This window comes from Anabrus simplex, chromosome X (genome assembly GCF_040414725.1).
Source record: "Anabrus simplex isolate iqAnaSimp1 chromosome X, ASM4041472v1, whole genome shotgun sequence".
NCBI lineage: Eukaryota > Metazoa > Arthropoda > Insecta > Orthoptera > Tettigoniidae > Anabrus > Anabrus simplex.
Window position 1 is genome coordinate 152505487 of NC_090279.1, and position 12791 is coordinate 152518277.

The window sequence follows — 12791 nt, forward strand, 5'->3', positions numbered from 1 at the left end:
AGTACTCGTTACCATTCGTTTTTGTATTTGTCGTTAGACTCTTCTTCATTTTAAAGGCAGTCATCGATTTACAGCTATGTTTTATATTTCTGATTGTTCTTTTCATGTGTGTCACTGTTAATATCTTTATCACACATACGTTCCTTTTTACGTTTGATTCTCATAGCTCGCATATTATTGCACATTTTGCACATGATTTTTCGCTTTGTTGAGTCAGATTCATAAAAAATCTGGAATGTACTTGTGTCGGGGTTACTGTCGCAAACCATAGAAAACCATTCTCCGGACAGCCGGTGTGACGGTAGGGTCTCGAACCCACGTCTCTCCCGAATGCAGAGTCGGTAGAGATTTTTCAATATTCAATAAATATTCTGCCATTTTCGATTATTTAAGAACAAATCTGATCCTATAATGAAGAAAAACGTGACGTTAGTTAATAAGTCAAAGGGGAATATAACAAAGTTGTAAAAGTAGACTTCCATGAAGTAGGTGGGGAAAACTTGAAATGTGTACCCTAGTTCATTCTTAAATTACAATATCCTTAGAATGAAGTGAATCGGGTGGTTAGGGATCAGCACCTGTGAGCTTGCATCCGGGAGATAGTGGGTTCGATCCCCACTGTCGGTAGCCCTGAAGTTGGTTTTCCGTGGTTTCCCATTTTCACCTTAATTAAGGCCACGGCCGCTTCCTTCCCACTCCTAGCCCTTTCCTATCCGCTCGTCGCCATATGATTTATCTGTGTCGGTGCGTTGTAAAATAAAAGGTAAAAGAATTAAGTAAAAATCCACTTCTCCATGAAGTCTAATGCGACTTTCTATTACAGGTCTCCCCAAGGTGTGTGACAGAGCTCTAAAATTCACTCAGTGCTTCTGGGAGCAAACATCTCTGGTAAGTGATGACTTGCATCATAATAAGTTAATTTATACAAGTATTTTAAAATATCACTTCTTATCTTTACGCTCAGTTTAATTAATGTCTCCTAGAACACAACTAACAAAACAATGCTAATTAAAAATATTCAATGATTTAACAGTATGTTGGGACCTTATTACACAGGGCAGCCAGGTCGCGCAGCCACTCATCGGGCATGGACTGTTATGGATGTTATTACACGAGGGCAGCTAGTCGCGCGACCACACATTGTTGACCTTCAGGCTTCTCTACCGGGCAACCAATCTGGCGACCACTGGTGGTGGCCGGGTGTTGAAATATATGGGGCTTATTACAAAAGGCAGCCAGAGACCCGCAGCCACAGTTTAGTTACGTATAACCACGTGCTACAGTGTACTGTTTTCTTGACGGCAAGTGGAAGTCCGCTATGGATAAAATAAGTGCTACTGAAAGTGCAGAGAAAGGAGAAAATAAGAAACAGAAACAATTTTAGAAAGAGTGTCAAACGTTCATAGACTCCAAAGTGAACACTGAAATTTTCATCTGTGAAATAGAAAGACGCCCTCCGATTTGGAACAGTAGTATTGAAGATTTCGACGTTCGCAACTAATTGAAGAACTTGTTGTCTGCACAAAGCTCATCGAAAAGAGTATACTAGAGCCCTTTAGATTGTCTTAAAGATAGAATAGGATGCACATGCACCTTTGTTTTCCTTCTCCTCCTCTTCTTCATCAGTAGTACAAGGAGAAACATATACTCATCACTCATCTCAACTAGTTTAAAGATAGAATAGGATGCACATGCACCTTTGTTTTCCTTCTCCTCCTCTTCTTCATCAGTAGTACAAGGAGAAACATATACTCATCACTCATCTCAACTAGTCTTCATCACTGGTCAAAAAGACACTGAGCAAGACAGGTCGGGCAGCCATGGCCGCGCATCCTGGCTGCGCGACCTGGTTGCCCTGTGTAATAAGGCGCTTATATCGAAGCATTTCATCAACTTCAGTAAGCTCTAAGTTGACTAACAGTTCAGTTAATCAGAGGTTGTATGAATTTTGAAGGCAGTGACCAGTGTTCATATTTCTGAACGCTGCCAAAAGTGTCTACAATGTAACTTACGCTTCCGTCTTGCTCTTCCACTGGTCATTTATTTATTTTCTTTGCTGTGGCAGAAAATAATTTCATAAAAGTATAGACTCTTTGCGTACTGTGCTTATATTCCATAGCTCGTAATACACCTGTAAAATTTGCTGCTTCGTAGAAGTATCTAACTGAATGATTACCCAAAAGTGATCTAATCCACAAATAGAAAATTATTGGGAAAGAAAAAACTGTTTCTTCTTCCTCTTCTGCGTGAATGGTTCAATTAGGACCATGCGGAATCGATATTTGTTGAGCTTTCCTCCTCACCCAATGGTTCTTCATTTTCTGCTCCTCCGACCAAGTACGCCGTATTTGTTTCTTCTCATTTTCCTGAAATCCCTTTGTGTGAACATTTTTTTCTGATTATATTCCCATCCTGCAGATTTGGTGATCCTAATTCAGCGAGGTCTTTCTCTACTTGATTATGCCATTTTCATGCCGTACGTTTGATTTGCAAAGACTTATGCATTTGATAAAGAAATCTGTTGTTATTTATTCTTTCCAAATGGCTTATAATTTTAATTCTTCGCAGTCTAGTTGTAACAGTAAGTTTTGATTTTAAAAAATATATTTCCGAGTTAGGTTTGGGGGTAATGTATTCCACTTTTAATTCTTGGCCCTAAGAGTTTTTGAGTTAAATCATAAGCAAATCATTCTTATTTTCAATATTGTATGCAATATAAAATATGCGTAGACCACATTTCAAGCGAAATAATCCATCTTTCATGGTTACGTAGCAATCAAGTCCAAAAATCGTATCATTCCTTCTGTCATGATATTTCTCATATAAACTAATTTCCCTTCTTGTTCGTTCCTGTTTCTTCTCTTGTATTTAAGCGTATTTTCCTTTCCTTACGTCGTTCTTTATGTAAATATGTAAAGCTTAGGACTGTACAGTTTTATTGTGTATAATTGTGTCCTTTGTAAATGTTTGCATATTCTTCATTTTAGATTAACAACTATTGTACATATTTGGGATATTTGTAGCTCTTGCTGATCCTAAATAAATAAATAAAATAAATATAATACCAAGCTCTATGACAGAACTGACGCAGTTCTAGTGGAACAAAACTCACTTAGCCTAAGTAGATAACGCTCGATTTAGCGACTGTGAATTATAGACCTACAGTATAATTTACAATCACTCGTGGGTAAGCTTTTCTAGATCACAGAGAGATGTTGTTAAACAAAATTAAAACAAAGTTATTGATATGCCTCTGTTGTTTTGTTTTCAGTTCCCAGAGCACAACGAGAACATGATGGACATGTACAAGGTCATACAGGAGGTGCCCAAGATGTTTCGACTAGTATGACAAAATTCTCCGAACACTAAGAACTTAATATTTATTTTTCAATCTTCATTATTTCATCGTCTTACCTCTGAATCTTCACATCAAATTTTACAAGAGAATACAAACATGTTATAAGCATTGAAAATATATTTTCATGTCCATAAAATCGGTGATGTTTGTCTTTCTGAGCATATTTTCCTCACCCTTTCAATCAGATTTTTTTTAGTTTGTAAAACTTGGTGAAACATCTACATAAATACAATTTAAGTTTTGCCTGAAAATGATCAAAATCATCATTTTTGTTTGTCCAAGAATGCTTTCCCGCAGTATATGAAAACATTAGAAACCAGAGGATCAGTTTTTATAGTTGTAATATTGAAAGATGCGTTTTGACAGTTCTTAGAGGGAGGTACGTTTACTGCCTGCCTGGGTGGTAAGAAGGGAGTAGTGGGTATAGTTGCCATGGAAACGTGGTCGGACCCACTGTGGTTATCATGGAGATAAGCCTGCTTGCCGGGTAGAGTTGTTTGGAGTTGCCAAACTTCTCACTTATGAGTTACGTACAATAGAACACAGCGGTGTGAACGAACAAATGAGCCTAAAGCGAAGGGAAGGAGAAAGGAATGCATGAATGTGGCAACACTGTGCAATGCTCCTCTCTCCAGCCCTACCTGTCAGAAAGCTTCTTTTAATGTTACGGGTACAGCTACAAGATAAGATGTTTTATTTATACTGACAAAGTTAGGAAAATATTCCCTTCCTTATACTTGACCACTCCTGATCTAATGCATTAATTCTAGTAACAACTGCACTAAAATAATGCAAATAATAGTGTTAATAAAAATATTAAGAAGAAAAAGAGGGCTGGCCGCCCTGAAGATTTTTTCCGTGGTTTCTCATTTGAATACCAGGCAAATGCTGGTTGAGGCTGTTACCGTTACCACATGACCTGTCTGTGTCAGTGCGACGTGAAGCAATTATTAAAGAAATTCTTCGGCCAGTCAGGCAAATTACCAAGCCAAAAAAATCAAGTCCTTTAAAATCAAAATCACGAACATTGACAAATCAATAGCATTTAATAAGAAATGTCTAGAATTAAAGCTCGTTCCCAGGTACATACTGCGCCGTTCCCGGCTCACTGAAAGGACGCATAATATCCAGGCTAGCTTAATTATAATCTTCCAATTAAACATTTCAATAATTTGGGTGTTGAGTTCCGATTCGGAGAAAGATATACCATGCGGAGCCAAATAATACTTAAATCATCTATAGAAACGACTCTCATATGTTGCCTATTCTAATTCTTATACTATCAAGATGTTATCGCTCTCATTTACTTAAATCTAGGTCTCTATACTACAAACACATTGAAAGAACAGTTTAATATTTCTATATTTGTTTATTATAACAATATCTCAAACCAGAATTCGAATCTTGGACTATCCTCCATTTAAAAAAAAAACCTAGTAAAGAAAATGGCATGGTTGACTGTTTATTCGGCTTATTTCGAGGGAACATGGACTTAATTTCATGAGTTTACCTATTTCTCCATTCAATGTTTAATTATTCATTTCCTTTTTCCTTCTAATTGCGCTATGTCATACCTTTATTCCACATTTCCACGTTTCGGGATGGAAAGAAGAATCGAAGAAAAAGGCGGTATCGTGCAAAGATACATGTAAACAATGTTTACGGAAAATCTACCGATATTTGGCACATTCAGTGCCCACTACGCACTCTAAAGTAAAGGTTGCTTAACCTCGTCATCATCTGTAATATATCTATTGGTATTCATTACGTTAAGTGCACAGGTCATGCCTGCCCACAAATCAGGGATAGAATACAATGTATGGCAAGGTATTAAATTCTGAATAGGCCATCATTAAGCTGAATACTCTAATGCTCCATCTCATAATCATTAAATTAAACCCATAAGTCCAAAAGAAAATGTGAAATTTCCCTCTTAAGCCCTTAAAGCAATAATTAAATTGGAATAAGCATTCAATTAACGGATTAAAACAAAATCGAATATGTTCGAATGCTTAAATTGATGAAAGCTTTCCTAACATAGGTAACCAAAAATTCATATAAATAATTGGAAACTTACTTGGATAACTAAAGAAAAACTCATCTGCATAGTTACTTACTTATCTGAGTAACAAGAAATAAAATATATTATTGGTCTAGGTAACAAGAAAGAAAATTATTAGTTTGGGTTTGGTTTGGTTTGGGTGCACCCTAGCAAAGAAAGAAAAGAAATATTTACAACTTGAGTTCCAATAAGCAAAGTGTAGATTGAGGGCATCTTTCTTCTTCATGGTATCCAGGACGCATTTCTAAAACTTATAGCAATATCTCAAGAATTGGAATCTTTCCTACTACATATGAGGTCTGAATTAATTATTAGTTCTCTCTCGGAGCTCATATTCACTTACTGCCATAGAATAATCCTATCCTTCAACATATTATTAAACACCTAGGGATGATAATCTGGGAGGATAGTTCCCTAATGTTTCCTTACATAATCAAATTACAATATTGAATATTTATGCTTCTTCGTCTTAGACTATTTCATTCTGCATGAATTCCGATAAGTTTCCCTTTCAAATCAATGTAGTTCTCATAAAAGTTCAATCAGAACCAGCAAGACACATATACCATTTAAAGATCCAAATACTCTCGTCATCTTAAGCTAAACATAGGTGCGATATCCTACTTGTTAATGACTACTCTACTATTCTTGACTGAAGTATGCTATCAAGAGTGGTTCATAGTGTGAAAACTTGATCGTTAAAAATCATTTCTACATTTCCATTTGGTCATCAGTGATGGGATGTCGCCTAAGAAATTACTACGTTCCTCTCGTCTGAGAATAAATTAGTATTAAGAAAATTTTATGACAGTACATGTGTTCAGTTCATCCTCCTAACTGAAATGTTGTTGACACTACCAAGTGAGCGTTCTGACCAACAGATGTCACTCAGATCTTATTTGTATTTCTACATGCTTGCTCGTGAGATAAACATGACATGAAATTGCTACACGTTCATTTCCTAACTAGCACAACTCTGTATGAAAACCGTTAAGTACATAGCCACATCACCGTGTTCATCCTCGCGAAGAATTAATAACTATCATTATTCTCAATCGTCAATCACGTATCAACTTCTCTAAAAAAAAATTACTATTATACTTCCAAACCATAATCTGTCCTCACTAACACGGGTTCACTCCTTGCCATAATGGCCCTTATTTTCTTTTTTTTTTTTATTAATTAATTACGGTTCACGGATACATTTCCAAATACTATGACCTTCCTCCAGTCATAACCACCATTTATCATAAACAGATTTGTTTACCTAGCAAGCATAACCTACTGTTGGTTCCTAATTTGACATTCATTGACAGTGACCAATGTGCACACGTATCTATAGCTCTTTTATGTATCATACAACTACTGTCACTTTTACTAACTCAGAACTTCACACTACATGGATCACATTTCGAACGTAGGCTTTTATCACTGAATGACTGCCTATCTAAGGACTTGTTATGCACATCTGAAGATTACCTATCCACCTTCATTCTAATTTATTACACCACTCTTGTTGTTTAATCACTTCGCACCGAACAAATTAATAAACCATACTACATTTACGGTTAAATACAAACATTATTACACTGATTTAAAAGTAAAAACTTATCTGAATTCAGCAGCTCCAGTCGCCGTCATATGTCCAGCTGACAGGACATATTGAAACGTCGCTACTTATTTCCCTTGGTGGACGGGAAATATTCACATGTTCCTCCTCTGGGCTCAGTCATCTCGGTCGGCCACGTCATCCTGCGGCACCCATTTGGGCAGTCTGGCTTACCATCTTCTTAGAGTTCCATGTTCATCTGTGATCTAGACGGAATATAATGACATATAAGATTGAATAGCATTTCCTTTGAGAATAACTGTGAGAAGCTGTCTAATATGAAGATTGTTTTCTTTGAAAAGGTTGATTTACTAGTCGAATATTTCCTTAACTTGATGTAAAATTTAGAATTTGAAATGATTAATTCTTTTTTTCTTCACTATATTCCCAGTTACTGTAGGATTCCCTTTGTAACTCTTCACTTCGGTAATATCGTGAAGTACGTCAGCAAGGACTGAGTGACGTAAGCTTGTTGCCGTTATTTCCTCTCTTCACGTCTCTTGGAGATCTTGAATGGAATTATTAATCTCTAGTTCAATTCGCAATGTATCTTTAAAATTCCTCCTTTATTCCGCGGAGCTGATTTCTTGCTGTGCCGTCTTTAAGTTTAGTACAGTTACTTCTGTCTTCAATTCGTGTATTTCTGGCTAGCAATCCAATCTCGTTTCATTTTTCTTTTTAATTGTCAGTAACAATATTCCCGTTCGATCCTTTTCACTGCCTTCTGGATCTCACTTCTTCTTCTCTCCCACTTGATGTGAGCACTTTTGTCTTAACATGCGGTATGATTCAGATCTTTCGGCGTTAATTATTCCCAGATACATGGATTCCATCTTTGTTCTACTTACAGTTGTAACTTCTCATTACAGTGAAATGGCACAATACCCATAAATGCTGAATCCACAACAACTTCGGCTGAAATATCAACGTAAAAAAGGTTGCATTGTACGCTGGAGTGGTAACAAAGCAGGACTGCATAAAGACAAGTTCCAAATTTGAAATTTTTAGGAGTTAGGACAGCAAAAAGCGTAAATATTTGCAAATATTGAGTATGATTTGACAAAATCCGATTATGTTCTTTCAAGAACATTCTTTGTTTAATAGTGTGCTTTTTACAGGTATGTTATAGACTATAGTGTATTAATTACATTTAAAGATTTTAAGTTGCACGTAAGTTACGTAAACCAAACTGTAAAAGATATTCAGAAAAATAATGTGATAATAATGCATGTCTACCGCTTAGTCCCATTCCTTGATACCGGGTTGGGGATGAGAGGAGATGAGATGAAATTGTATGGCAGGTTTTACAGACGGATGCTCTTCCTGACGATAACGGAGCTAATGAGTGTGAAATGAATGATGGTGAATAAAATTGGCTAAGGAGGTGGAAGCAATCCGCTGAGGGCTATAATGGGAACTGTCCAGAAATTTGCCTGGAAGTGAATATGAGAAACCACAGAAAACAGTTCTCGGGACAGCCAACGATGAGATTCGAACCCACTCTTTTCCCTAATGCAAAGCCTGGCTCCATAACTGTAGCACATTAATACGCACAAACACTCTGCTTGGTAAATTATGACTAGAGTCCGAATGTTTATAAAGCAGTAGGTTAGAATGCAAACCAACTTACCTGGTAGGAACTGTCGTCGACCCGGTCTTCCGTAGTGTAGAGAGAGTAACATAAGTTTTAGGGGTTATAATAGCCTGGGACCTTACTATTTACGTAAACTTCACAGCAAAACTCTTGTCTGCATAGATTATGTTATTTGCTTTAGTAAGTTTGCATTCTAACCTGTTACAGCCTACACATCCGAACTCTACGTGTGACAATGCTAAACATAGTGATATCCATAAAATAAAACTAATCTAGTGAGGTCAATACTTTCGTCTACAAAAAGCAAGAATTAAACGCTATTTGCTTTACGTCGCACCGACATAGATAGGTCTTACGGCGACGATGGGATAGGAAAGTCCTAGGAATGCGAAAGAAGCGGCCGTGGCCTTAATTAAGGTACAGCCCCACCATTTGCCTGGTGTTAAAATGGCAAACCACGGAAAACCATCTCCAGGGCTGCCGACAGTGGGGTTCGAACCCACTATCTCCTGTATGCAAGCTGCACGTTCCTAACCGCACGCCCAACTCGCCCGGTCGAATTAAACGAAAGCGATGATTATTTATTAATAATTTGTTACCAAGCAAAACCAAATCCCGAGGCATAACAGCCCCGAAGGGCCATGGCCTACTAACCGACAGCTGCTCAGATTACGACGTGCCGTGTGGTCAGAATGACGGATCCTCTCGGCCGTTATTCTTAGCTTTCTAGACCGTGGCCGCTATCACACTGTCAGATACCTCCTTAATTGTAATCACGTACGCTGAGTGGACCTCGTCCCCCTGTGGGTGGGGGCGATAGAATATCACCCACGGTTTCCTCTGCCTGTCGTAAGAGGCGACTAATAGGGGCCCCAGGGCTCTGAACTATGGAGCGTGGGTTGGCGACCACGGGGCCCTTAGCTGAGTCCTGGCATTCTTTCCACTTACTTGCGCCAGGCTCCTCACTTTCATCTATCCTATCCGACCTCCCTTGGTCAACTCTTGTTCTTTTCCGACCCCGACGCTATTAGGTTTGCGAGGGCTAGGGAGTCTTTCATTTTCACGCCCTTCGTGACCCTTGTCTTCCTTTGGCCGATACCTTCATTTTTCGAAGTGTCGAACTCCTTCCACTTTTTCTTTCTGATTAGTGTTATATAGAGGAAGAAGCCGGGGCCTCCGGTTAAGAGGCAGGCACGCTACCCCTACACCGCGGGGCCGGCTAATTTGTTATCAGTCACAATTTTTATTAAATGCTTTACTCCCCAAAGCGTTTCACTCTTAACACCATCGTAAAGTGAAAAAATGATGACATTTAATTGTTGCTCTTTTTGAAAAAGAGTTGTTTTCAAAGATTATTAAATTGTTTAATTTAATAGTATGGGCTGTATGGATGTTTTGTCCGGACGTGTCTTATAAGTTTTACAGGTTACACTGTGACCGTTCCTGATTTTTCACATTAATGTTAGTTAAGCTTAGTTTTAGATAATCGTCTTGATATTTATGCACATTTGTTTTTATCGAATAATTCGCAAGTCTCAGAGAAGAGTGAAATAAGTCTATATTTGGCTAAATTAAGATTATTTCCTATTTCAGATGTTTTAGACCGTACCTTGCTGTGAGAATAGTGATATAAGTGAAGGCTAATGTAAACGTAGTGAAATATTCATGGGAAATTATTATATAAGTAATATTATCTTTGTTTTGAATGTACAAAAACAGAAATGTCAGCAACAATCCATAATGACTTATGTCACTTATCCCTGGAGTTCAATTTTACTGCTAAGAACTGAAGCATATGTCGAAGGTGAACATTCAACTAAATTCGCATCCTGTTCCGTATTCGGTATTTTTCTGGGAGAACAGGCACTCGACGGAACACTACCACGGGATTGCTTTTCATCCTTGTGAATCAGCCAGATGTCTATGATTATGACAATACATTTACCACTATGAAAGATTAACTACTACTCAGAATAGCACAGTTTGCTATTCACTCATAGTTTTTGTACTGACTGAGAAAGAGCTTCAGGCCGAGAAAGAAGAATCTATTCTCGTAGCGTAGCGGGGTAATGGCGGTACCACTGACAAGTGACTTATTGTCACGAAGCTACAATGGGCGGACGTTGGCGTCATGAGTGGCACATTCGGGTCTGAACGGGCGCAGTGGTCAAAGACGTACAACGGCTCCTAATCCAGACTCATGCTGGCAGGATCAACACTCGTGAAACTCTAAGTAAAGTAGTGTGTTTCAGTGAAAGTATATTGGTTTTGAATAGGAGTGGAAGAGCTTCTTGCCTCCCTTACTGTACTTAGAATCTGAGGATAGCAGTACAGTAATTGTTCAAAAATGTACATGAAGTTTTTATCTTCATATGAACTTCCGATCTTAGACGCGCTCCCCAAGATTCCTCACCGATCCCACCCATCATCACTTTGCGGATCACTGTTCGACTGCACTTCAGTTTGCATGATCCAGTACCATCGGACATTGGGGTCCAGTGCATTGGCCTTCGCGATCTCCTGACCTCAATCCACTAGAATTTTATCTGTGGGGAACACAAACAAAGTGTGATGTACGCTACTCCGGCTAACTACATCAACAACCTCGAACAGTTTCCTGGTATCTTCGAGCATCTCCTGTGATGTGGCCATGTCGCATGTAACTCAGTAACAACACATTGTTGGACATATGTTCACAGGGAATTCTTTTGTTGATTTGACCCCAGGAATAAACCCGCAATCACTCCCGACGTTTGTCACACGAATTGAGGTACACCCTGATTTTTCTGTTTTTTTTTTCTAGTTATTTAACGACACTAACACGTTGAAAGTTTTCTGCCACGAAAGGAAGCGGCCTTCATCATTTGCCTGATGTGAGAGTGGGAAACCACGGAAAACCATATTCAGTATATATTGACATGATCACAACCCAGAAACATGAATTATATAGGAAAACAACGAGTAGGAGGAATACCAAAGGGAAGAAAGAATATCAATAATCCACGATATATCTTGTTTATTTTATAGTTTTCACTCATACAAATTAAACTATTCAGACTTTGAGTACACATGATACATAAATAAAGCTCAGTATGATTATATACAATGATTGTTTAGGTATGAAGGTATAAATAAGTTATATGTGCTCTGTTACAAATGGTATCACATTGAAATAGCATGCTGCTTCACTGTGGCTGTACCATTTCCATTCTCTACAAGTTCCTACAGGGTCGGGACCTAATTTAAATTCACTCTGGATGTACTCATGGAGAAGACAATGGCTTTATTTCTGAGTGAGAAAAGGAGAAAATTAAGGATCTGACTAGAGATTCTTTGTATGATAAATTAAGAAATGGATGACTTTTATGTATGAAACATTTGCGTTATATTATCATCAAGGGGAATATGCTAAAATGATATAGCCTAGAGCAGCAGTTCTCAGACTATGATGCATGGATTCCTAGAGGGAATTCGTAGTGCCAAAAATTTTGAAAACTGCTGATCTAGAGCATAAATATGCATGAATAAATGTGACATGAAAAGAATGATAAAGATAGTATAAAAGATGTTACAATTACAAATATTCTCCCAAACTGATCCATCACAACTTACACGCAATCAACTCCCAACCCCTGCCGACTGTCTTCATCCGAAGATGGAAATGATGTTCCCTACAATATCCGAGATGCTCGTCTCGATACCTGCCGACTTCTTACACTTGTACATGGAGTTGATTTTCTTAATGTCTCCTTTGCTCAAGCCTTTCCTTTGACCCAGCTCTGCGTTGGCATCCTAAAAAAGAAAGACAATTAACAGTCAATCACTGACCATTTATCGGCATTTAGAACTATCACACACGTGGAAAATTCCCTAGCATTTGTTTACCTAATTTTTTCCTTAAGCGATATCAACGAAGTTGTATTTATTAATCTTTAACTCCTCTTCGCATAAACTACTATTCTCCCAAATCTGACCTCTTCCGTTCCAACTTTATCTTTCCTACTTGCAAAAGCTCCGCTTAACCTTACATTAATGTCATACCTCGCCATTTCTTCACTGACAACTAGAAACATACTACTTAGTCGAGCAGCTCTTCTCCTTACTCCCAAGTCTTCCCAGCCCAAAGTATGGAACATTTCCATAACACTACTCCTTTGTCAGAAATCAT

General features: G+C 38.1%; 1 protein-coding gene across 1 annotated transcript in view; it reads right to left on the bottom strand.

Annotated features, from left to right (window-relative positions):
- Positions 1 to 11624: 11624 nt before the first annotated feature.
- LOC136886046 (zinc metalloproteinase nas-7) overlaps positions 11625 to 12791 on the bottom strand; it is a 36098-nt gene continuing 34931 nt past the window's right edge. Inside the window, exon 6 of the mRNA XM_067158769.2 lies at positions 11625 to 12415. Within this exon, the coding sequence (XP_067014870.2) occupies positions 12269 to 12415 (147 nt within the window). The 3' untranslated portion in view covers positions 11625 to 12268. The remainder of the gene's footprint in view (positions 12416 to 12791) is intronic.